Source organism: Glycine soja, chromosome 17 (assembly GCF_004193775.1).
Source record: "Glycine soja cultivar W05 chromosome 17, ASM419377v2, whole genome shotgun sequence".
NCBI lineage: Eukaryota > Viridiplantae > Streptophyta > Magnoliopsida > Fabales > Fabaceae > Glycine > Glycine soja.
The window spans coordinates 15,088,451-15,115,730 of record NC_041018.1 but is presented as its reverse complement, the minus strand read 5'-3'; the positions used below and the strand labels follow the sequence as shown (position 1 = coordinate 15,115,730).

Below are 27,280 nucleotides of genomic sequence, written 5' to 3'. Positions count from 1 at the left end.
TCAAATGTATGCTTGTAAGGAGTGTAGCCTGCATAAAATTAGTTAGCAACAACAATTTTAAGTATATATGAAACTTAAATTAACTTCATATTATAAATTAATTCTTACCCAATTTCTTTAACATTTCTTTTTGTTTGACATTGTTGAATTTGTGATTGAAATTGCTTGCTATGTGTCAGACGCAGTAAACATGATAACCGTGGGGAGGTTGCCAGCTAAGTACTTCGTTAGCAACAATAGACTTTATACTCGTGTGACGATCATATATGAGACAAATACTATTTTTATCTGTCACATGTTCACGCAAGTGTGCCAAAAATCATGATCATGCTGTTAACGCTTCACCTTCGACTACGGCGAATGCTAGAGGAAGAACACAACCATTTCCATCTTGTGATGTGGCCATTAACAAGGTCTCACGGTATTTCTCGTATAAATGTGTGCCGTCAAATTGTATGATTGGCTTACAATAATTAAAAGCCTCTTTACATTGACCGAAAGTCCAAAATACTCTATGAAACTGACGGTGTTCGTGACTCACCCTAGTCCTAACAATAAAATCGTCATGCAGTATTTGAAAATAGGATCCAAGAGAATGATTTTGCATGTGTTTTAGCCACGACGAAAGTTTCATATATGACTCTTTCCAATTGCCATATTCAATTGCAATCGCTTTTTGTTTCGCCATCCATTCTTTTTGGTACGAAACCTTATAGGTAAATTCACTGTTTATCCTTTCTTGAATCAAAGAAACTTTTGTTGATGGATCTTTTCTAATCATGCCTGTTAATAAAATAAAAAAAATTAAATAACTAATAACGCAAAAGTAGGATAATATGAACATAAAAAATGTACCTACTACACAAGTGACAATTAAATCTGAATCAAGCTTCTAATGATCTTGTGTCATAATCATATTCAAACATGTGTGTGGTCTATCCCATTGTATCACTTTCCACAAATAAGTTTTTTTAGATAAAATTGCCCTCATATAAAAAGGGCAAGGACACTTTGCGCTTTTATTCGGGCAACAAACGATATATTTGTGTGATTTGGTTTCAACAACTTTAAAACTTTGATGCACCTTCATAACATATTATTTCAGTGCATTTTTTACCGCATCTTTACGGTCAAAATCCATGCTAACATATAATTTTTGCCCAACATTAAAACTCGAAGGCATCTCCAAACCACAAATGTCTTCCTTATCAGGATGACTCCAATTGATATTGTTATAATGCAAAACATCATTTCAAAATGGATTTTGAATTCCTTCGGCACCTAATAGTTAAAAAAATAAAATTCAGGTCAATATCATAATCGTATTTATTTACCATTAAATACAATTGTCATAAAATGATAAATGTATTCACCTATTTTTTATTTAATAAAATATACCTTCTGTTGGGTGAACAATTGTAACTAGTTGAATTATGTCGGTGAATTCATCATCTGTATCAGATATACCATCAACACTATCATCTTCATCTAAAGACTTTTCAACGTATGAGTTTGACACAAGATAATTATCATCATCATCTTCATCATCATGTAAATTGCTTACATTTCTGGGTGGTTCCGACTCATTATTTGTAAAATGAAACATAGAACCACCAACAACATCTTTTTTTATGTATAATTCTAGAACTGACATTTGTTCTTGTTGTTGAAAACTTTCAAGCATAGTTTCAACATCTTCGTCATCACAAATTAGCAATGCAACATATTTTCCTGAAACTAAAAATCTACAACTTATAGAAGAAATAATTTCATTATTTTCTAACTTTACCTTATCTCCATTTTTTTTTCAAAGCATTGAAACTAATTCAATGTTTAATCCGAACCGCTTTTTTACTGCCTTCAAATATTACACCATCATTCTCTTCATATACTCTTCCATTGAAATACAAGACTGTTATAACCAAATTCATCATATACCTACAAAAACAATATTATAAATAATTAATCATAACAACAATAACTTCAAAATAAAAATATCTAATTACAAAAAATACTACACTTAAACTTCATTCTAACAAAAAAAATATTACTTCAAATAAATAATTTGTGAATGATGCCAGAGGAATTATTCAGAAACTTGAAAAATTTGAAGGCTTTTAAGGTAGAAAAAGTTCAAAAATAAAGGTAGAAATTTTCAAGGCAGAAGAAAGCATCAACGAAGGCTTGCTATTTAAAGGGTCTACACCACATGTTTCACCACTCAAAAAGGCGAAAGCAAAACTGCACACCTGTTTCGACAATGATAATGGCAAAACATGCATGACATTGCTGCACTGCCATCTGCTCATCTCTGCGCAACCTGTTGCACTTAGAACCTATGCCTTATGTGTTTCGCCAATGCCAATTGTGAAACCCCTACCTCACGTGTTTTGCCAATGTCAATGACGAAACCTGCTCCATGTCAGCCACTGTTTCGCCAGCATGCATGGCGACTCAAGTGTGTCGCCAACGTGCATGACAGATTACTTGTAAAAATAGACCCTCCCTATAAATAGTTTCAAAAGAGACCCGTTTTAAAAAATAGTTTATAAAAAAAATTTCATTAAATTAATTTGCCTGAATAATCACTATTGTTAGAAAGGAATAGATAATAAGAAAAAGTATAAAAATTATACTAAGTATAAAAAATACAAGCAATTACAACTTTATATATATATATATATATATAATCAATCACAATGAGTAATAGTGTAATATAATATATACGGTATGTTAAAGGATAAACGGGAAAGTAGAAGAAATGGAAGCGGTGTAAAAGTAACAGAGGCGGATAGAACCGAAAAACCCAACCCGACCCCGTGAGCGTGCGTGACTGTGGCAGTTTCTAATCCGTTCTCTCTCTCTCTCTGCTACCTCTTACCTAGCTCGCTACCTCACGTAATCGTTCACCGTTCACCTTTTTCTTCTCCAATCGCAACCAAACTTCTCTCTCTCCCTCTCTCCCTCTCTCTCTCTCATGTTCTTGTAGCGGAACCGTTCTTGCTTCTCGGAGAACATGGCCTCCATCTCCTCCGCCGAACTCAATTACCTCGTTTATCGCTACCTTCAAGAATCAGGTTTCTTTGCTTTTCCTTTCTTTTCTTTTCTTCTTCTTCTCTCTTTTCGCGTTCCAAAACCCATTGATATGTTTATATACTTGTCTCCTTTCCTTCTTCTTCTTCTTCTTCTTCTTCTTTTTGTATGTGAGTGTGTCTGTAAGATGTCTTCAATTACCTTTACCTAGTTTTTCTGTACCTTCAAGAATCAGGTTTCTTTGAGCTTCATTTTTTCTTGCTCTCTCTCTGTTCGTGTTTCAAAACATGTAGGATGCTTTTTTCTCACTTTCTCTCTTGTGTGTGTGTGTGTGTGTGTGAGATGTTAAGGTTCTGATGTTTTGAGGGGTATCGAGCTTTTTTTTTGTAGTTTCTTTTGAATTTAACATTTTCGAGCTGGTTTGGGCGTTTCAATGTTGCTTCAGCGGATTAGGGTTTGATTGCTGAGAAAAGAAAAATTAGTCTCGCGGGAAAAAAATGGTCCTTAAGCTTTTTTTTTTTCCTGCTTGAAGATATAAGGAGGACTGAAAATTGTTAGATCTGCTACTGAAAAAAAATAGATGTGGTTTTAGGGTTGATGTTTGCGGTTCTGAAATTCTCTGTTTATTTTATCAGTTATGGGTTTTAGTTAAGATACACTTGAGACTGCAGTTATATGTTGATAATGAGCTGTTTCTGTTCATTTTATACTGATTGAGGTGTGTATAGTGAATCAAAATGATGCCTGTGACGAGATTAATTTTTTGCTGCTCCTACTTGAATATGTTGTGGTTGTGGTTGGTGTAAGTTAAGAATTATATTTGCAAAAGGATGGTGTAGAATTATTGATTGAAAGGAAGCTTGATGGAGCTGTGAGCTATATGGAACTGAGAGCTTGAGGCAACTTAGAAAATGACTCTCATGGATCGAAGTATAAGTGTTTGCTTGGCCTTTGGACTAACTGTCGTTCTGAACTGCATACATAACGTACGATATAGTATGATAGATATAAAACCATTCCGTGTCTATTCAACATGATATTAGAATATTAGATCCCCTATGACCAAGTGGTTGCATGTTTGATCTTTGCTGTCTGCTTTCTGCTAAATAAAAGTTAAATTATGGTATAAATGAGCATTGCATTTTACACACTACAAGCTTATGTGGAGATGAACTATAGAAGTCCTAGTAAGGAGAGTAGACCAGATGGAGTATAAACTTGATACAGGCCCAAATAAGCCTGTTATTTTCTAAGTGTATCTGAGAAGGGCTAGAAGGGAGAAAGGAGAAGCTAACTGCTTAGTGGTAGTGCAGAGATAAGGGGGATGAATGGGAAAAGTGTGATAACAGAATAGCGGTATGAGTGGAGAGAGGTGGGAGGAGGTGGTTTAGGATCCTTGGGAGAGTTTATGCCTCTCAAAGTGCCTAAGGAGAGTTTCTCTTGTTGTTGTCTTCCTTGTTTATTTATAATGTAAACAGTACTATATCCTAGGATCTGGTCCTTAATTCCAGACCTGAATATGTAAATAATACAGTACTTTCATTCCTTATTTCTATCTTTACTTGATACCTATCAAACCCAATCGCTAGGGGTAGAGGAGACAAAGAAAGGAGATGTAGGCGAAATCATCAAGAAGGATTTAGAGGTCAAAGTTTGTCTATAGATACGATTTATGATAGAACATTATCGCATTGTTTGATCCTTGTAGCTGCCCTCATCTAGAGGGAAAAGACTAGTTTGTTTTCGTTGTTACTGATACATAACAACTTATGCTTTTGGGAGAGTTGGTTCTTCAAAATATCCGTTTGAAATTGAAGAATGTTATATGATTGCTTGTGATTTACACTTTGTTTTAATGTAATTGCTGATGTGGATTTTGCTTTTTTTAAAATTTGATGTCTGAAGTTATTTTATGATGATAACAATATGTTGGTGCTGTTGTCTTAGAGGAATCATATAGTCTAGGGCATTCATCAGAATTTGGAAAACTTCATGAGGTGGAGTTTATAACATAATTTGTTTACTGGACAATAAAAGTCATGCTTTCCATATATATGAAGCTTTTGATATTTATGAAATCGCTATATAGCTTTCATCTGAATTGCTTTACTGGTTACTTTTGCTACATCACTACTGCAGGTTTCACGCATGCTGCTTTTACTTTTGGTTATGAAGCTGGTATTAACAAATGCTCCATTGATGGAAATTTGGTGCCGTCAGGTGCTCTTGTTACATTTATTCAGAAGGGTCTACAGTACTTTGAGATGGAAGCCAACTTGAGTAATGTTAGCATTTTCTACTTTTTGCATTCTTGATTTACTATCAACTTAACATACATCCATTTGAGTAGACCTTTCTAAGCTTTTATACCCTAGGTTTCATGTTGATCAATGTTTCTTTTAAGCCTGCCAGTGTGATGCAGACCTGGAAGAAGATTTTTCATTCTTACAACCTTTGGATCTTATCACGAAAGATGTGCATGAACTTAGGCAAATGATAAGTGAAAGAAGAAAAAAACTACAAAAGGAAAGAAAGAAGGAATTTGAAAAGGAGCATGAAGGTGAACGTGTACGGGTAAGAGAAAAGGATAGGCGTGAAAGGGAGAAAGAAGTTGAAAAGGATAGACGTGAAAGGGATAAAGAAGTTGAAAAGGATAGACGAGAAAGGGAGAAAGAAGTTGAAAAGGATAGACGAGAAAGGGAGAAAGAAGTTGAAAAGGATAGACGTGAAAAGGAGAAAGAAGTTGAAAAGGAAAGACGTGAAAGACAGAAAGAAGTTGTGAAGGATAGGGAGAAGGTAGAAAATGATAAAGAACGAGAACAACAACACGGAGACCAGACTGTCAGAAAAATGGTCATAGATCATGAAGATAGGGTTCCTGTTGTAAAGCTTGAAGAGAATGGAGCAGTTGGAGGTAATTTTCTGTTCGGGGGAAATGGCTTACGATATCTTATGTAGAATATGTTCTTTCTTGCATGTTTGGTAGTTAGCTGCATTTTTTTATATTAAAATTTGTCCTAAATGTCGTCAAATAATTCCAATGTTCATTTTCCTTTGTTATCCCTTATTTGCTGTTCATGTTTACATGTTTCTATCATTGCTTGCTCCTTCTAAAATTTATAATATATTTGCTTGAATATTATGGTTTGGTTATGAAGCAGGAGTGGTTTACTGACTAATGACAAATGACTAAAATAATAACCCCTTGATATTGTAGTTTGCTTGCAAATATGATTCTTATAAAATAATTTTATGCAGTTTTTTTAAATTGCTTATCATAGTTGCAAGTGTTTACCCCACTATAGTCCCTTGCCCCAAAATTCTGTTAATAGGGGGTATTTCAGTGTATGTGTCAGTGTTACACTAAAATACAGACTAGTGGTCTGTTTCGGTTATATTATTCTTCCTTCACAGTAATTTTCTATTTGTTTAATAGGGCCAGAATCAATGGACATCTCTACTACATCAACATCTCAGCTATTTGAAATTCCTAGTTCAGATGTGACAATTTTGGAAGGTCATACTTCAGAGGTTAAGTATATCTTCAATGCTGCTTTTGTTTCCTAAATTTTCTTTTCATCTAGTGTTTCTTCTGTCAAACTCTGCTAATTGGACTGTTCACCATCTGTTTTTAGGTGTGTGCTTGTGCATGGAGCCCTACAGGATCTCTTCTTGCATCAGGGTAAGCATCTACATGAATGATTTATTTGGCATAAAAATATGTATTAAAATATGCGTAACGTAATGGATAATGCACATAATATTGTGAATATCGGGTTTCCATTTGTAATGTTTCCAATTTTGTCTGATTTCCTTTGTGATTGAGGAAAACTAAATGCATTCAGTTATTTTTTTTTATAGTTTTTACTTAACCATACCTGTTTAGAAACAATGTTTTTGGTATTGAATTACTGAAATTGTAATTTGTAACTTGTTTTTTGTTTATAAAATGGAAAGTAAATCCATGTGAAATGTTTTAAAGAACTAGTGTTTCTGGAATCAGGGTTTCAAATAATGGGCTATAGCACTGCTATAGTAGCATAGTGTCCCCTGGCCGCTACAGAGGCTGCTGTAGCAGAGCAGTTAAGTATAGTTGCTGTAGTGGACCCTAAAGCAGGCAGAATAGCAGCCAGCCATAGTGGATGGGATAGCAGTGCTATTTGTTGATTCTAAAAATGCCCTCTGAACAGAAACACTAGGGTTTTTTGGGGGGTTAGTTTTGGATTTCATGAAGAACAACTGTCAAAGATTTAATTATTTTTGGATGGGATAGCAGTGCTATTTGTTGATTCCAAAAATAGCAATTTTCATTAATCATTGTCAATGGCTGCTGCTAAATCTTTTCTTTTGTTCATGGATTAATTTCATGAAGAACTTTCAAAGATTTAAATTATTTAATGATATCCAATTAGTTACATTTCATCAATTTTCATTGGCATTCCATTACCCATACCCATGCTTAACTGTTGTTGAAATAAAAGGCCAAGGGGATCTATGTTTCTTTAGTTCTCCTTTTTGTTTTTTTGGCTATTTGAGCCTTCTTTTCAAAGTTATAGATACAAAAGTTGGTCTGAATTTTCTGTCTTCTCATCTATATTGCATATGGGTATCAAGAGTAATATGAATCTTGCAATTTATTCATTATGAATCTTATGAAAATTTACAATAGATGGATTCAGTAGCACATAATTGTTTTCTTTATGATATATTTCCAATATTCATGTGCCTTTTCCTTTTCCTAATAAATTTATATTTTTTTGAACACTTCTAAGGAATTCTTTTTTAATAATATCTGGAATTCATGTGCCATGCAGTTGTTTTAACTTCTTTTTTTTTTTTTTTTGTTGGGGTTCTGAAACACTTTTAAAGATTACTTTAATGATCACCCTTTTCAGTTTTATGATTTTGAGAATTGAATCCTGATAGCTGGCTTCATATAATATTCTCTCACTTTACCATGATCATTTCAACTTTTAGATCTGGAGATTCGACAGCTCGTATTTGGACAATAGCAGAAGGGAGATGTAAGCCTGGTTCACAGAACAGCCCTTTGAATGTGTTGGTGTTGAAGCATGTTAGGGGTAAAACAAATGAAAAGAGTAAAGATGTCACTACACTTGACTGGAATGTGAGTTCGGTTGCATATAATGATTTAAATTTAAATCCAAGATAATTACTTGTATTTCTATGTTTAATGCCAAAGCTTCTTTTTTGGGTTCACTGTTATTACTTGGAAAGCCCTTCCCCCTCAATAAAGCAAGGGGGATATATTATAAGATGCTATACAATTTTTTTTAACATATAATAAGATTTACTTTCATATGAAGAATCCTTCAGAGCTGGACTTAAGTGCCGCTATTAGTTAAGCTAAAGTTGTAGGGACCACTCATTCAACCAAGATTCATTAATCATGTCATTTTTTTTTACTTTAGATAATCACAACATTTTACATTTATATTGACTTATATAACTGAGTTCCATCTTGTATCATTTTAAATTGGGTTTGAAAGTTGACAAATACTCATGTTAGTTAAAAAACAGTGTAATGTGTGGTTATATTTTAACAATTTATTTTGTGTTAGGATTTTTTAACTCCCATTTTGCAGTGGGAAGTAACCGGCCTTTGTTTCCCTATTTTAATTTAATTGCACCCTTTATTCAGCAATCTTGCTGTCTATTGTGCCTGAAAGTGAGAAGATATGATTCAAAACGATCTCTCCCCAGAAATACTTATTGAGAGACAAGCCTCATTCTATAAATTAACTTTTATTACATTCTTCTCTGAAGCCATGGTTATTTTCTGTAATATTCCATCATAATTATCTCTGTTCCCCCTTTTCTCTTCGTTCTGCTATAAAAATGGTATCAATGCTTTTGGATGCTTGTTGTATGTTTCAAATGTAGCTGTACCTGACAAGCACCTATTTCTGTCTGAAAGCTCTATAAAAACTGTTTATATGTTGAGAATTGCTAGCAACACATCCTCTAATACTCCCTTTCCTATCGGGTGAAATTCCTTTGGATCCTACTAAATGTTGGCCTCATTCCTCATTTGGTGGGTCCTTTCCCCAAACTAGTGGGACTGACATAAATTAAGAAAATAGAGGGGAACTTGAAAATCTCTTTCCTTTTTTTTTGATCAGCAAAGATAATAGTATATATATTAATGAGAAAGAAGTACCAGAGGTACTAAGTACATAGGTAGGTTACCATACACATGGTTCCATAGAGAAACTAATATAGTTTGTTTAGTAACCATATTATGGCTACATAAGTAATACATCTGCTAGAAATGCAATCGAAACCACCCACTACTGATACAAAGAACCTTGCCGGATTTGACTCGACCATTGATAAAAATGAATTTTAATATCTTTCTCCAAGTTTCTTAGCCACGACCAGATTAAGAACATAGCATCCTCTAACAGTTTGTTGACATTGAAGGATGCATTGGAGAATATAATACTATTTCGCATCTGCCAAATTGACCAAACTACCGCCATCCACCAGCTTTGCCACCTCTTAATCCTTATACCATCCACCTGTACATATGAGTGTTGGAGGAAATGATGAATCGGATTTTCCGGGAACACACTTTTAATGTTCACCCAAGCCATAGTTTCCCACCATATGGGTTGTATTTTCAAGCAATGAAAAAATAAATGGGATGCCTCTTCCTCCAAACAGCCACAAAAATGGCATGATGAGTCCATGATCTGCACTTGTCTCCTCTGCAAATTTTTCTTTGTAGGTAGTCTATCTGAAAATAATCTCCAGGCAAATACAGCAATCCTACTAGGGATCTTCAGCTTCCATAACTCCACATAACCCTCCTCCTTACTACCAACTGCTTCCCCCTCCCATAATAGCTGATAGGCACTATGGGTAGAATATGCGCCTGATTGATGACATGTCCACTCCCATGCATCCTGTCCCTGCTCCTGAAAATTCCTGTCTTGAACCTCTCCCAGGAAGTTGACAGCCGCCTCAATTTCGCATTCAAACAAAGGTCTTCTCCAGATAAAGTGCCACTCCCACCTACTGTCTATGTGAGATCCCATTTGCCGGATGGTCTGCTGTTGCTGTAATGATATGCTGTAGAGTCGAGGGTATTTTTCTGCTAAAGATGTCTCCTGACATAGCCATCTATCCTCCCAAAATTTAATTCTGTCTCCAGCTCCTACCTTCCATCTAAATCCAGCTTGGATAGCCCTCCCTTGATATGATTGTTGTGTAGTCTTTTTTAAATCCCTCCACCAAGTTGATTCGTTGGCTGCCCTTGCTTCTTCCTTCAAACCCCTCCACCCGCCATATCTTGATTCCAATACTTTAGCCCAAAGCTCTCCTTGGTTTTGTAAGAGATGCCACTTCCATTTGCCTAGTAGAGCCATGTTGAAAGTGTTGATGTCCTTGATACCAAGCCCTCCCCTTTCTTTTGGTAGGCACACCTTCTCCCATCTAATCCACAAAATCTTTTTTTGGTCAGACCCTCCTCCCCATAGGGAGCCATGTTGAAAGTGTTGATGTCCTTGAATGTACGCTGTATTTTCACTAGCTTATCCACCACTGATTGAGGCACCCTGAAAAAAGAAAAAAAAATAGGTATTGATGTTAGTACTGACTTTATTAATGTCACTCTCCCCCCAAACGAAATGTGCCTTCGCTTCCATTTCGATAACTTTCTCTCACATTTACGGATAGTTGAGTCCCACATGTGACATCGCCTCGGGTTGGCCCCTATGGGTATAAAAAAAAAATCTCTTTCCTAAAATGTTGTTTCTGTATCTTTTGTCTTTTGGTAAATTTGCTCAATACCCCCCCCCCCCCCCCCCCCCCCCAAATTTTTTTTGCTATGCATAGGTACTATTCCTATCTTGAAGATTATTTTCTGTAATATTTGTTAGTAATGTTTTACACCATATAATGAAGAGTTCACTCTGGGGGCTGTTGTACAGGGGGAAGGGACACTTCTCGCAACTGGTTCATATGATGGGCAAGCAAGAATTTGGACCACCAATGGTAGGTCATTCTTTTGTATCCTTAGATTCTGTAGTAGCCTTTTAGGATTTATATGTGATGAAATGAGAAGAACTAAAAAATGCCTTCGAATCATATTTTTGTTTGCTATTATGTTGTTGGGGTGGATGAGAATGCTTAGCTATCTTGGAAGCCTTGGGAGAGTGACCTGGGGAGGTGAGCAATTGCTTCTTGTTTATATATATAACAATGTAAGAATTTGAATTGTTATTTGCATAGTGTAAGCTGCTATAAGTTTTAGTGATTGGGAGACTTATATTTTTTATTTGTTTGAGGGAATATGTTTAGGAACAACAAAAGATTCACATTTAGATTGAACTTATGCTAATCCATTCATTGTGCTTAACTGCTGATAAATATTCAATTACATGAATGATTGTTACAACTTACAAGAGACAAATTATTGAGAGAACCGTACTCATTATTGAATTCTATACATGGAGTAATCCCAGCTGAGAGCTGGCAAAACATATCTCGTGCTTAGTAATTGGCAATTGATTATTCTAATATAATCTAACTAAAATATAGTTGCCTATATATTCTAAAATGCTGTTAAAAAACCCCCTATATATTCTTACATTACCACTAATGTAAAACTGTTAATCTTCTAACACTCCCCTCTAGCTAAGGCTATTAAGCTCTCAGCTTATTACAAATAAACCCTGCCAAATAGTGGCAAGCACAGGCAAACCTATCCAAATGATCCCAACAACTCAGCAACCTGTGTAGGAATAAGATTGAACAAAGCAAAAACAAGCCGGACAGCAGCAAAATGTGGTGAAAACATACCCTACCGGTGGCAACTTCACATGGGTTAAGTTGCAGCGGATTCACTGCCAAGCAGCCCCTTGGAGTGGTGGAACCAAGGCATAAGGGATGAAATCCTCAGTCTAAATATCCGGTGTGGGTCCAACAACTGAGCCACGATGGCAAGGCTTGACTAGAAAGGCAATGATATGTTCTGTGGTGGTCCCTAGCAAATTAGATCAGAGAAGCACCCTTTTCGTCAGCTAATGGCCGGAAAGATCACCTGAGCGTGGTGGCACATGAATGGTTTTCCAGCAATAAGCTTCCTCTTGATATGCATTTGTGAGCCTCTGGATGCATTGACATTATCTGTTTTGTAAACTAGTGATTAAAATGGGAGAAGTGGCCTATATAATTTAGGTGTTGATATTTGTATTTGTTATTGTGTTTGTAGCTCTCACATTGTATGGTACTATGGTTATGCTTGAAGACTTAAAGTTAAACCAAAGAAAAGTAAAGGGGACAGGAACATAGTGAGTACTTATATTTATGTTCTTTGGAGATGGGGAATGGAAACATTGAATTATTTTGCCTCCAAATTTTAAGGGAGACAGAGTTTTTTGATTTTGATAAAAGAGGCAAAGGAAATTTATAAAAATAAACAAACTAGGGAAAGTAAGGGGCTGTTTGGTACTCTGAAAATATTTTCTATGCTCATTTCAGAAAATAATTTTCATTTTCAATTTCTAAACCTTTTGAAAACATGTTTATTTTGTTATTTTCATTTTTGGATTCTATTTCCAAAATGATAGTGTCTTGTGTTGTGAACCACCAAGTTTCCATACCTCGTCATACAGTGAAATTTGTGAAGTATAGACCAAAAGTACAGATAGTGGTAGTTGTGAATCAACTTTCAATTGGATGCTGGCAACCTGCAGTACTTGTGAAGTACATCCCCCAAGCCCGAAGGTAAACTTGTGCAGATATTAGGGGACAGACTAAACAACTTACCTGCTAAACAACTAAAGCAATTTAGGTCTGTGTAAATTGCTTTGTTCATGGGTTCTGGACAAGGAAGTTTTGGCATGCTGGATATGGTGGGCTGTTGTGCTGGAGGCATGATATAGTAGTGGCAGAGAAGGCAGTTTTTGCCTGGACGCAAAGTGGCTTGGGACATGTAGATGAAGATATCAATGAAATCTAATGTATTCCTGTTGAGCAAAAGTGGGAAGCAACGAGATTGAAAAGAAACAAGATGGTGAGAGCGACGTGGGGCACTCCTCTTTACCCAACATTTGAAAATTCGCAGTATGGTTGAACCTGGGACCGGATCCACAGGCGTTGGAACTACTCTCAGGACTCTCTCCCTTCTAGCGCTGGCAGGAGATTGATTGATTTAGAGGAAAGAAGGAAGTTTCTCTCCTTAGATTCTATATATAGCTCAGATATAGAAATAGAAAAGGACATTCTAGAAAACTATCCTCTATCTAGTATTCAATCTGAGTCCTATGTCAAAATGAAAACAGAACTTTAAACAAATTTTCTCTTAGAATCTTCTTTATTCAAAAAGAAAACAAGAAATGGTGAAAGCAAACAGGCCTGTTTTTTGACTGCTGATATTGTTAGACATACAAATGTGGTAAAGGTAAATACTGTTGGAAATGGGTCTTTTGTCTATAAGGATATGCTAATATATTCAGCTCCACAGATTGCCATAACAAGGTATAGAGCTGAAAGTCAAGCTTCCACTTAGCGTGATTCTATGTTGTCACTTCATTAGGTCCTTTTTTTTTCTAAACGATCATGGTACCCCTGACCAAGAAACCAAAGTTCCTCAGAAGCACACCAAGATAAATAATTTTTTCCATCAAGTTTCTATGGTATGGTGGGTGTCCTAGAGAATGGGACCATCATTTGACCTATCATATGTCATCTCTGTAACGGAGTTTAAACAAAATCTCTAAGGATATTCTGACCCACTACCCAAACAAGGGTAAAATCACAAGGTGGTAACTGAGGAATGGCCAGGAAAGACTCTCGATAGTCGAAGCTATTTTTGTTATATGAAGTGCTGATTATTTCAGTAGTGAGCTGTTGATATGGTAAACCATTAATCATATAGTAGCTTGGTGAATGATAGGGGAGCAACTTTACTCTTCTCATGTAATGTTTTTCAGCCACGGAGTTAATTTAATGAAACATCAAACTGATTGATTTGAGTGCTAAAGATATTATACTTTTGTCTTACAATTAGTAGGACTTCTATTATGATAGTTGTTTTGACTGTTTTGTGGCATCTATGACTAGGTGAACTGAAGAGTACATTAAGCAAACACAAGGGACCAATATTCTCTCTGAAGTGGAATAAGAAAGGAGATTATCTTCTGACTGGAAGTTGTGATCAAACTGCAATTGTGTGGGATGTGAAGGCAGAAGAATGGAAACAACAATTTGAATTTCATTCAGGTGCAAATTTTGAATATATAATCAAGGGAGAATTCTATAAGAAGAGCTCTTGGTGAGAATTTTCTCAAATGTTATGAATGATTTTTTAATTTGGGTTTGATATATTATCTAGGTCCAACACTTGATGTTGATTGGCGCAACAATGTGTCTTTTGCCACAAGTTCCACAGACAATATGATATATGTTTGCAAAATTGGAGAAACCCGCCCTATAAAAACTTTTGCTGGGCACCAGGTTTGTTCATGAGTCCTTATTTTGTGGAACTACGCTACACTGATATTTTTCAATGCTGAAATTACACTCTGTTGTGAGGAAGGGTTCATCCCCTAAAGTTAAAATATCTGGCAAGGTTAACTATATAGATTAGTGGATAACTGTGGGCTGCTGCTTTCATGATGAATCCTGACTTCTTGAGTTGCTCTACTATTTATTTGTATTTCAAATGACCAGCACTATATGAATTAATTGGGTAGCCAATTCAGTTTGTAGTTTGCTTGCATTTTATGTAGTTGACTAAGGTTAAAGGATCAAAGATCTGAAATTTTTCTGTTGGGTGTTCAGAAAGCAAATAGTTTGAGATATTTCATTGGAATGCGATATAGTTATTGGACAAGTGTTTACATTACATCTGCTAAATCACCTTTCTGCATTTTTCAGGGTGAGGTTAATTGTGTCAAATGGGATCCCTCAGGTTCATTGCTAGCCTCCTGTTCTGATGATATCACAGCAAAGGTAACAGTTGACCCGTTAATAATTAACTGTTGGATCTTATCGATGTTATAATTCCATATTTATTGTTTTTTTGGCTGGTTCAGGCTTTTGCACTTCATGCTTCTATAAAATTATTTAGTCTGAGAAAGATGCAGTAATTTATGAAATTACTGCATGTTTGTTTTGATGTTTCTTGTTTGGATGGAATATGTGATTTGTTTTGTAGATATGGAGTATGAAGCAGGATACTTATCTTCATGACTTAAGGGAGCATTCCAAGGTGCTGTGAGTTTTGAATGTTTGATTCTTTTCCAATGTTTTCTATGTATATCTGCATTTAAAATTTTAATTCTTTATGCATTCTGCATGTTGTTGGGAAAACTAAAGAATTTGTTTTGTAGGAGATATATACCATCAGATGGAGCCCCACTGGTCCTGGTACAAATAACCCTAATCATAAACTGGTGTTGGCTAGGTCAGTTAATTTTATGGTGAAATTAGGTTCATTTTCATGATTTACATCCATCTTGACAGTTTGATTATGATGATGGGTGCCTGTTAGCTATTTTTTCTTATTGGGTACTATTTGGTAGTTAGTTTTCATTTTAAAAACTATGTAGTCATCTTGTTGTGCAGTGCTTCATTTGACTCAACTGTAAAGCTATGGGATGTGGAACTTGGGAAACTCATGTACAGCTTGGATGGACACAGGTACTGTATTTATAGCTCGAGTATATTTATTTGAGGGTCTTCTTAGCTTTTGGTTTATTCATATGGGAGGGTAGTATATGTGTATCAGCCTCTTTCCATTTTCTGTTTCAAAGTTGTAGACGAGAGGAGTCTGATGAACATGTAAATTGCAGGTCTTAGTTTATTTTTTTTCCTGACATGTTTATTTGGTTGTACAGGCATCCCGTATATTCTGTTGCTTTCAGTCCCAACGGCGATTATCTAGTTAGTGGGTCTCTTGACAGATCCATGCACATATGGTCATTGAGGGACGGCAAGATTGTCAAAACATACACAGGCAATGGGGGCATTTTTGAGGTCTGCTGGAATAAGGAGGGTGACAAGATTGCTGCATGTTTTGCTAATAATACAGTTTGCGTTTTGGATTTTAGAATGTAATATCTGTGTAGCACCAATTTCTCCACACTAGTACATTAAATTCTTTCTTTTCACCCCTTGAGATGAGATCGGTGGAAGTGTATTTTGGGTGGGTGGTAGGTTACCCATTTTAACCATAGTTGTAGGTATAACTCATTGTTCGTGGATCCCGTTGTAATTTGCTATAACATTAGTAAAAAGTAGTTTGTAGGAGTGCATTCTTAATAAGCCGAAGTGTATAGATTTAGTTAGATAATATCCTGTACAATTATCGCTTGACTTGTGTTTTTTGTATCTACTTGCCTTTCTCTTGCTCCGATGGCTGCAAATGGCCTGCAATTTCGGCCCCGTTGATCCATTAGGGCTTGATAATGAAGGGAATGGGTGAGGTTTTGATAAATAATCTAGTGTTCAAGAGTTCGATAAAAGGATGGGGTTAATTTGATTTTCACGTTGGCTTCTAAAACGCCCCTTAATGTCAGTTAAGTTTTAATTTTGGGGGAAGCTTAGCATTTAGATAAAGGGGGTGAAAATTCATTGTAATAACCCCGCTGTCTCCAATTACACGCTCGTCATGTAACTAATAAATAATCACTATTAACTGAGGCTTTGATTGGGCAAATGGCAATGAGATGTGAGGTAAATTGACCTAAATGGGTTAGTTTTATAAACTATTTATTAAATAGGGTCCCTTCCTGATTTTACATGCATCTCGTCACTCGCATTGGTGATATAGGTAAGCCATTAGGGGCATTGACGGCATATCGGTTGATGTGGAGGGTCTTGTTACATTGACTGGCGAAAACAGCTAACAGCACATGGTCTCACTAGCATGGCTGGCGGAATAGTAAGAATGCATTTAGAAATTATTTGAGACTATTATATAATACTACTGTGTGTTTTAGTTTAGTTCATGATATAACAACCGCCCCATATATCTTTTTGTTACACTTTTTATAAAGTTTTAAATTTTTTCTATTAGGATATGGTATATTTAAATATTTCTATTTTAATTGATGTTATTTAGACTAGGAGAAATGTGGCACGAAGTCCTCACTGTCTCTTTATATTTTTAAAAATAAAAAATACAATAAAAAAGTGCAGGTGAGGTAATTACGGAAATAAAATAGAGAGAAATGATAATTTGCTACCATTGCTTTCAAAATTTGTACGTTAAAGCCTTCAGTTTTTCAAGTTCATTTAAAAATTATTTATTTGAGGTAATAATTTATTTGTTACAATGTATTTATAAATTATTTATTTGAAGTGATAATTTATTGTTAAAATGCATTTAGAAATTATTTATTTGAAGTAATAATTTTTTTAAATGAAGTTTTTTTACGTTAAAGCATAAGTTTTTTTATAATGAAGTTATTTATTTGAAGTTTTTTAGAATGCATTTAGAAATTTGTAGTTAAAGCCTTCAGTTTTTTTTTTTTTTTTTTATGAAAAGCTGTCTCCTTCTCCACACTGCACCCTAGCTGTCCTCACCTGCACCTAGCTTCTGAAACCAACAACTATTTCGCAAATGTTGTTGGCTAAACCTGGTTTTCACGTGTTTTGCCATTGTTAATGACGATACATTCTTCACATCAGCTGGTATGTTGCCAATGTTACTGGCGGCTTAACTGTATCACAAATTTAGATCGTGTGTAAATAGTTTAAGAAGGGACCCAAAATGATAAATAGTTTGTAAAAGTGACCCATTTAGATCAATTTGCCTAGATGTGACGGACCGAACTTGGAGAAACATGTCACACGGTACACACTAACAAGATACACTATTGTTTGTTAGATGAGATGAAAGTTCTGACAATTGTGAGTGATGAATGGTGATGATTGGCAGGGATTTAAGCAACAGTTGTAGGTATAAAATTTCAAATGACATTAATATACAATCTTCGATCTTAAATTTTCTTATGAATTTTAATACTTTAGCTGCGGTTACATACAAAGCTGCTGTCAGCAAATCTGGTGCTTCCCTTTTTAGAAGAAAGGAATTTTATGGACAAATAAGGAGTTATGTTCACCAGTAATCCCTACATGAACATGAACCGTTCTCAAAGTGGTGAAACCGGTTCCGGTCTCTCATTATTATTTTCCGGCCAGAGATCTTAGACATTATCTTCATCACTGCATGACAATCTAAACACACTCGAAGGTTCTTTACAATCTTGATTGCAGCTCCTGGACTGGTACTGATAAGCCCAAACGCTAAGGCAAGCTTCTCACTATGAACTTCCAACGATTGCTCTTTTTCTTGTTCCCCTATGTCATGTAGCACCGCATCTGTTTTTGGTGTATAATGGCGTTCCTTGAGCCAGCCATTCATCTTCTCCAGCATCGAATATATATCCTTGCTCCTCGGGTGTCTTCTATCACCAGCAACAAATTCATGCACCCTGTTTTTAACTTCAATTGAACTACAACCAGGTTCCTTCTCAACCCCACTCCCTTTCATCATTGATCTCACCTTAGCTACACCAACCCAGTTTCGAGCAGCAGCATACATGTTAGAAAGAAGGACATAAGTCCCTGAACTAGCCAAACCATTGCTCACAAGAATCTCCGCAATTTCCTCTCCCAAAGAAACATTGCTATGTATTCTACAAGCCCAAAGCAAAGTCCCCCACAGCACCGGATCAGGCTCAACCTCCATGCTCCTCACAAGGTCATAAGCTTCCTGCATGCGCCCAGCTCGGCCAAGAAGATTCACCATACACCCATAATGCTCAACCTTTGGTTCCATCCCATACCCATCCTTCATCGAATCGAAAACCTCCCATCCTTTGCTCACCAAACCCGCATGCGCACATGCAGTCAGAACAGCAACAAAGGTAATATCAGAAGGTTTAACCCCAATACAACACATCTCATGAAACAACTGCAAAGCCTCATCACTAAACCCGTGTATGCCATACCCCATAATCATGGAGTTCCACGCCACCACATCCTTTCCCTCCATTACATCAAATACCTTGCGTGCATCCTCCAAACTCCCACATTTACAATACATATCAACCAACGCAGTTCCAACCCGAACATTAACCTTAATCCCATTATTCTCAACATACGAATGCACCCACTTACCACACTCCAATGCACCAACCTGTCCACAAGAAGATAAAACAGCCACCACAGTTATCTCATTCGGCCTAACTTTCCCGTTCCCATTCCCACCCATCATCATCATCATTTTCCTGAAAAACACCAAAGCCTCATTGGGACACCCATGCTGGGCATACCCATCAATCATCACGTTCCAACACACCACATCCTTCATCCCCATCCCTTCAAACAACACCCTCGCCTCCGGGAGCATCCCGTGTTTCGCGTAGCATGTAAGCATGGCGGTATAAGAGACCAAACTCCTCTCAGGCATTGCATCAAACAGTTTCTGCGCGGACGCAACGTCGCCGCCTCGAGCGTAGGCGTCAACGAGGCCCGTGGAGACGTAAAGGTGGGAGCTTAGGCCGAACTTGATGGCGTGAGAGTGAACGGCTCTGGCGGGGTGGAGGGTGCAAGCCTTGAGGAGGGAAGAAAGTGTGAAGGCGTTGGGTTGGATAGGGTGGGTTAGCATTTGGGAGTAATAAGAGAGCGCGTGGTGGAAGAGGTCGAAATGCGCGTGGGCGTTGATGATGTGGGTCCATAGGAAGACGTTAGGGTTTGGGGTGCGGTGGAAGAGGGTGACGGAGTGGTGGAGGTGACCGAGGGAGGCGTAGGAGCGTTGGAGCTTGAAGTTGAGGATTGGGTGGTGGTGGAGGCCGCGGCGGAGGAGTGCGGCGTGGATTTGGAGAAGATGGTGTGTGGATTTGGAGTTGTCGATTAGGAGGGCGAGGTTGTCTTTGTCTACCGGAGCTGCTGAGGTTGTCGACGGTGGTGGTGGAGTCGTGAATAGTGTGGTTGAGGTCATCGTTGTTTAACTGGTTTTGCAAATGTCTGACGACGACGCCGTAGTTTATACACGTGCAGTGACATCGAGCCACAGCCTGCGGATTTGAATGTGTGCCCCATGCTATGTTACCACAAGTAGTTCGTAGATAGATACTACTAGTATTTAGTATTTTACCAATTATCACCCTTGCGAAGCAAAACCCAATTCTACCTTCCATTTTGCTCCCTTTGTATGAGAAATTAGGATATGTCAATTTTGCTACCTTTATTTTCTGAGAAATTAGGTTATACACCGGTCATCTAAAATAATTTTATGTTATCATTTTATCGTAATTTATCATATATGATAAATTTATTTCAATGAAAATTATTTTATAATAGTATCATCATTAGATGAAAAAAAATAATAGATTTATTAATTTTTATAATAAATACCTCAATAATAATTTTTTATTAGTTGAAAGTGTAAAATTATTTTAAATTATTTCTACATGAACATTAAACTTCTAATTTATTTTATTTTTTGCTACGTCTTAGTTATTTAATTGAAAAAAGTATTGGCAAAATTTTTAAATGAGATTAATTAAGAAAGAACTTGCACACAAAATAATGAAGGGTTTACTTTTTTTCTCACTGCGATGTTTGAAATCAAATCATAAGTAACATGATATTTTGTAAAAACACTGTTATATCAAAACTTTTTTGAAAGGAGTTTAACATAAATTACAATTTAAAGTTAGATATATAAAGTATAAACTGACAAGGGAAGAAATAAAAACACATAAATTTATACTGATTTGTCTCGATCACGGAAACTTCGTTTAGTTCTTGATAAGTCCATCGAGTTTCACTATCTTTCACAAAGATACATGTGTTCTTTTCTTAATCCACTTCTAACTATACTCAAATAACTTTTACAATAGTTCCCAAGTATATTTTAGGACAAAGTCATTTCTAGTTTCAACAAATCAATTAAAGTATTCTTTACAACAAAGCTACTTATGGCTTCAACAAATCAATCTGATTTGTTTGAAGTTCATGTGTACACAACCATTACTCTCAAGATTTACAAGGTGTAGGGAAAACTCAGATACTAACTTAAAAAAAGTTTAAAAAGAGCTTGAAAACTTAAGTATGATTGTGCATTAAGATGTATGATCTTTAGGACTTCAAATATTCATCTACATGTAGGCTTCAACAAGAAGTAAATGTTTTCTCTCTGATTTGTTTCTTCATCTATTGGTGTGGTATCATTTGATGCATTAATTATCACATTTAATGCATGTAACCAACTTGTCACATAAAACTGATAAAATGTCTTGCTTATCATCCTTTATCAAAATTCCAAATCTCACATCAAGGATCAAATCACTTTTTTGCACACAAATATAGTGTAACTTGCTTTTTGCATGCCTTTTCATGGAGTAGATAATTTTTCAAACGAATTCTTTTCTCTCTCTGCTTTTCGACAAATCCTATGAAACATTTGTTTGTCTATTGTTAGTATAAATTAATGCGGAGATAATACATTACTTTTGTTTGTTTTGCTATTAGACACAATATTTAAAACTTAATATTTTTGCATCAATCAAAACCTTTAAGGGATCTAATTCATCTTACGACTTAATTAGGTCTTACATCCTCTTTTAATTATATTGCATAGAATTTGTAACTTTAAAACAAGTATTAAGGATTAATTCAATAACTTTTTAAGCATAATATTATGATGTGACTTTTTAATTTCCTTAAACTACTTTTCTAAATTCTTTTAAAAATTAAGAAAACTGCATTATTAAATATTTTTCAAAACATATATATATATATATATATATATATATATATATATATATATATATATAATAATTGTAATTTTAGTTTATATATAGAGAGAGAGAGGTTTGCTAACATACTTACATGTTAGAGTATGTTAGCACCCTACACCAATATTTTAGGACAGATGTGGTCATAATCTCTTTTTGTTTTAGCCAATTTTTTTATGGATATTATAGTTATATCAGATATTTTATTAAAAAAAAATAAAAAATTCTCGTATCTAACCTTATGTTCTTACACGCACACAACACAAACAAGAGTTAACTTGTCTGTTGTCATAATACACCGCTCCTTAAGGTTAGAAATTCTTTGAATCATATCAACTCTTACAAGGTGTGGACTTAAATCATTCTTAAGTACATTTTGGAGATTCTCTTCATAGTCATGTTCTTCATCTTTCTAATGCAGGCTCTAGTTCGACTTCATTCTGATGTAGGATGCTCTTTGTAGCCTTTGATATAGGCCTTGTTGTCTTGCACTTTGTCAAGTTCAAGTACTCATAGGAAAGCATTCTTCATTATAACGATGGTCTTCAAGAAATCTTTTGAAGCTTTCACTCTTGATAGTTCTGAGACAATCTTTCTGAACTTGTTATGAGCACCTCATAAATGCATGCACATATATGCTTTTGAGGGATGTTTAACATCGAAATACTTAAGTAGAGATGTTAGTCATCACACAAATTCCATCATCCTTAAGATTTTAATTTTTAATGATTTGTCAAAATTAAAACTAAGAATATGGATTTAACATCATTTTGCCCAAGCACGTTGTAACACCCTCTGGTTTTTGCTTTATGTATTTGAATGTTTGTTTATTCTTAATATCATTTTTTTAGCATTGATAATCCAAAAATAGAGTAATAAAATATTAAATCACATTACTGTGACTAATATTTTATATTATTCTATATAAGTAAAGTTTTTAATAATTATTTTTGATGAAAATCTGAAATAACTATTAAAACGACAATTTATAGAAGTATCAATATTTGTGGTAAAATAAGAATAAGTCTCAAGCAACCATGATATAATTATTTGAATTTAAAATCATGTGTTATAGGTCAAAATAAGGGTAACATAATTTTCTAAAAAAAAAAAAACTAGAGCTCTTTGAAAAAAATATATTGTCTAAGAAGAAATAACTGGTCAATGTAGGATTAATGTCAAAACTTAATGAAATTGACAAAGTCACTTCATTCTCAAGTCACATATATCAAAATTATAATTTTTGTTAAAATTTGAGAATTAATGATCATAGAAAATACTTAGATAAATCAAATATTGAAACTAATCATGAAAAACTTAATTTCAAGTCATAATAATTAATAAGAAGTATAATTTTAAGTTTCCTAAAAAGTTTCAATTAAAAATAAATTTATTTAATGAAAAAAACAAATGAAAATTTTCTAGTGTAAATCATAGGTGAAAAGTTAATTGGGAACTGAAAGGCTAGTTGGTAGCTAAAAACTAAAAACTAAAAACTTTTAAGTTAACTTATTAAATCACAAATATTTGGTAAAACTAGCCGTTGAAATAGTTAAAAAATGTAAAATAACATAAATGTCATATTTAAAAAAGAGTGATAGGAAAATTGAATAAATATTTTAAAGATAAAAAGAAAATAAAATATAAAAAGCAGAATCTAGAAACCAACGTTTTAAAGTATTATTTTAAGTAACATTTTAAAAAATGTTAGAAACTACTTAAAAAACTTATTTATTGAATAATCAAATAAACTTTTCAACTTATTAAAAAAAAAATTGAAATGACTTATGGTGTAAAACCTTAGTAAGGTATTGTTTATGTGAGTTTTCTTTCCTCGCGTAGCCGATGTTACAAGTGTTTGTGGGTCGGTTTGGATTAGTTTTAACCAAATTCAAGACTTAACCCAATAAAATTTGATCGATTTGATTCGGTTTGATTTTCACAATTTTTTTTAAATCTATCCGAACTCATTCATGAATGGTTTGGACCAACGGGTTACCCATTTAAATTTGATTTTTTTTCTTAGAACTACTATTTTATTTCATGATTCATCCAAATATCCAATACAATTAACACAATATTATTAAATGTCTGAAAGTAGTAAAATTGATCCATTTAATACCATCAACATAACATTCTAAAATAGACTAATACAAATTAAAACAAAATATTCTTCAATGAGATTTACTATAATAGTTTGAATCACAAATTCACAACTATTTCCTACAAACTAATGTCTTCTAATAAGCTTTGTTGTAACTAGATTTGTTACAACCAGTAGTCCCAACACTTACAGTTCGAACACTTGGAGTCCCAACACTTGTAGTTCAAACACTTGGAGTCCCAATATTAGCCGTATGTAAAGACAAATCAAACAATTCTAAAAATTTTGATCGGATCTATAAATCTAAACTTGTGACCTAATTCATATATGAATGATTTTGATCGGTTTGGTTCAATTTTAACCCAAATACATAAATGACTCAACCCAAATTGTTCAAATCGATTTGAACCAATTTGGGTTCACAGATGACCCGTATCCGTCAACCCTCATAGCTGCTCACTTAGAGCTACCTTAAGTGGAAATTTTGAAATATCTAACAATGCAGGGCTAAAATTGTAAAGAAGGAAGCTTAAGTTTGCCTATTTATAGAATTGTCTCTTAACAGCTTTTGTGCACACCTTCTCCTTCCTAAACTTGATGGAGATCCCTCTCTTTGGTTCTCTGATTTTGTTCCCCACAAATCCATCAGAACTCCATTAAAAACTATTAATATGTTGGCAAGTGTACCAATTTGTCACAAGTAGTAAAGTTTAAAATGAAAGACCGAGTGTCGAATCCACAGGGACCTTGTTTGTACTTGCGTTGGTAAATACCCAATTTGTAAGCAATAGAAAGGGGAGTAGAAGAAGAAAGAACTTAAATTTTAAAAAGACAATAATAGTAAAATAAACAAGAAGAGAACAAAGATGATTTAGAAGATGATATCAGAATGCAATTATGTTGGGACTTAGGATGCCTAACTACCCTTGATGCAATATTAGTATTTTTCTCTATTAACTGCTTTCTTAATTTCCACCTATATCTACTAATATGTTCAACCATGATCCCTCATGATGAAGAGCCTAATTTATGTATTCTCTCTCCCAAATCCCTTTGCAAAGATTGGATCCTAAACAACATGAAGTAGAAAGAGATGTACGCAGACGCACAACAAAGTCACTCTATCCCTAATAATGCAATGTTGAGATGCCATTTCCCAGTTCTTTAGACATTACCATTTGTCAATGAATAATCGCTAAAAACAGATGCATGGATGGCCAAACCACACAATAAAGATGAAAAACAGAAAAAAAACAATATAAATTGAAATTGCATTAATAGATAAGAAGAAGAATTTACATTACAAGGGCACTGGATGCTATGCTCCAACAGACGGGGGTTTAGTCTCTCATAGCCATGAGAGACTTTACACTTGAGAGGCTAATAAAAGAAAGGGTTGGATGACTAGTAGTAAGAAAAATGGGAATGGCTAAGGAAAAAAGGGTTTCGCCTAAGGGAGAGACTTAAACTTTGGATTTATTCACTAGAGAGCTCTAAGACTCGGTGTGTCTTTTCCTTTTCTTTCTCCTCCTTATATAGGCTCTGATAGCTTAATTTTCATGATGAATTCGCACTTAGCGCGAGCTTTCACAATAAGCGCACATTTGGACTTCATTGTGGGCTTTCTTCGCGCTAAGCCTGAAGTGCGAGCTAAGCCTGGAGTGTGCGCTAAGCCTGTAGTGCGTGCTAAGCGAGCTGTTCAATTCTTTCAACTTTTCTTCAAGGTCTTTTCTTTCAGTTTTTGCATCAATTTTTTCTCTAGAGCACTTGAAATCTTCTTCTTTTAAATTCTGCTAATAAAAAATTGCAAAGATGTTAATTTCTTCATTATTTTCTTAAAAACAATAATAAATTAAAGAAATTACACCCATTTATTAGCCAAAATTAACTATCAAATTAACTCATATTTCGCATTTATCAAACTCCCCCAAATTAAAACATTTGCTTGTCCTCAAGCAAAAGGCAAGTAAGTATCAACACATGAGATAACTGTGAATCCTTTTCAAACCTTTCACTGACTAATCTTGAGCTTGCATTGATCTTGTGATGGAAGCATGAAGGAATACACATGGAGATGAAAAAGGTTAGCATATAAAACTTCATCAAGGCAGACTTACCACAGTTCATTCCTCACAAGGTTAGTGTTTCCCTCAGAGTGAAAGTATCTCGGCTAAAAGTGTTTTTAATCCAACAACTGCAAATAATATTCCCAAAATATATGGTGAACAGGATCTATAACTTGAAAATCTCTTTCCTAAAATGTTGTTTCTGTATCTTTTTGTCCGAAAATATACTTTAGGTAAATTTGCTCAACATCTTGAAGGTTATTTTCTGTAATATTGGCTAGTATTGTTTTACACCATATAATGGAGAGTTCACTATGGGGGCTGTTGTAAGGGGGAAGGGACACTTCTTGCAACTAGTTCATATGATGGGCAAGCAAGAATTCGGACCACCAATGGTAGGTCATTCTTTTGTATCCTTAGATTCTGTAGTAGCCTTTTAGCATTTTATATGTGATGAGATGAGAAGAACTAAAAAATTTCTTCGAATCATATTTTTGTTTGTTATTATGTTAATGGGGAGGGTGAGAATGCTAAGCTATCTTGGAAGCCTTGGGAGAGTGTCCTGAGGAGGTGAGCAATTGCTTCTTGTTCATATATGCACTTATTTCTAAAATCATGATAACAAAGGAAGAATTTGAATTGTTTTTGCATAGTGTAAGTTGCTAAAAGTTTTAGTGATTGGGAGACTTATATTTGTTATTTGTTTGAGGGAATATGTTTAGGAACAACAAAAGATTCACAGTAAGATTGAACTTAATGCTGATCCATTCATTGTGCTTAATTGCTGATAAATATTCAGTTACGCGAATGATTGTTAGAACTTACAAGAGACAAATTATTGAGAGAACCGGCGTTAGGCTATACTCATGCTCTGGTCATTAACTCATTATTGATTTCTTTACATGAAGTAATCCCAGCTGAGAGCTGGCAAAACGTATCTCATGCTTAGTAATTGGCAATTGATTATTCTAATATAAGCTAACTAAAATATAGTTGCCTATATATTCTAAAATGCTGTTAAAAAAACCCCAATATATGCTTACATTACCACTAATGTAATACTGTTAATATTCTAACACCCCTCTCTTGCTAAGGCTATGAAGCTCTCAGCTTGTTACAAATAAACCCTGGCAAATAGTGGCAAGCACAGGCACACCTATCCAAATGACCCCAACAACTAAAAACCTGTGTAGGAATAAGATTTGTGAGCCTCTGGATGCATTAACATTATCCCTTTTGTAAACTAATGATTGAAACAGGAGAAGTGGCCTATATAATTTAGGTGTTAATGTTTG

General features: G+C 35.0%; 2 protein-coding genes across 3 annotated transcripts; one reads left to right on the top strand and one right to left on the bottom strand.

Annotated features, from left to right (window-relative positions):
- Window positions 1-2,742: 2,742 nt before the first annotated feature.
- Window positions 2,743-16,395, top strand: LOC114393265 (WD40 repeat-containing protein HOS15-like). 2 transcript variants are annotated; one of them, XM_028354538.1, is made up of 14 exons: window positions 2,743-3,077; window positions 5,173-5,318; window positions 5,446-5,947; window positions 6,470-6,564; window positions 6,669-6,715; window positions 8,011-8,161; window positions 10,989-11,052; window positions 14,125-14,283; window positions 14,396-14,517; window positions 14,941-15,015; window positions 15,221-15,274; window positions 15,396-15,469; window positions 15,631-15,705; window positions 15,903-16,391. In XM_028354538.1, the coding sequence occupies exons 1-14, from the start codon at window positions 3,017-3,019 to the stop codon at window positions 16,120-16,122; spliced, it is 1,845 nt and encodes a 614-aa protein (XP_028210339.1). In that variant the 5' UTR covers window positions 2,743-3,016; the 3' UTR covers window positions 16,123-16,391. The 2 variants fall into 2 exon arrangements, with proteins under 2 accessions (XP_028210339.1, XP_028210340.1); XM_028354539.1 differs by having other exon boundaries at window positions 2,744-3,077; window positions 5,438-5,947; window positions 15,903-16,395.
- A 1,588-nt stretch (window positions 16,396-17,983) lies between these two features.
- Window positions 17,984-20,184, bottom strand: LOC114394264 (pentatricopeptide repeat-containing protein ELI1, chloroplastic). The gene has a single exon (XM_028355944.1). It carries the CDS (start codon window positions 20,012-20,014, stop codon window positions 18,128-18,130), a length of 1,887 nt encoding a protein of 628 aa, XP_028211745.1. The 5' UTR covers window positions 20,015-20,184; the 3' UTR covers window positions 17,984-18,127.
- Between the last annotated feature and the right edge of the window lie 7,096 nt (window positions 20,185-27,280).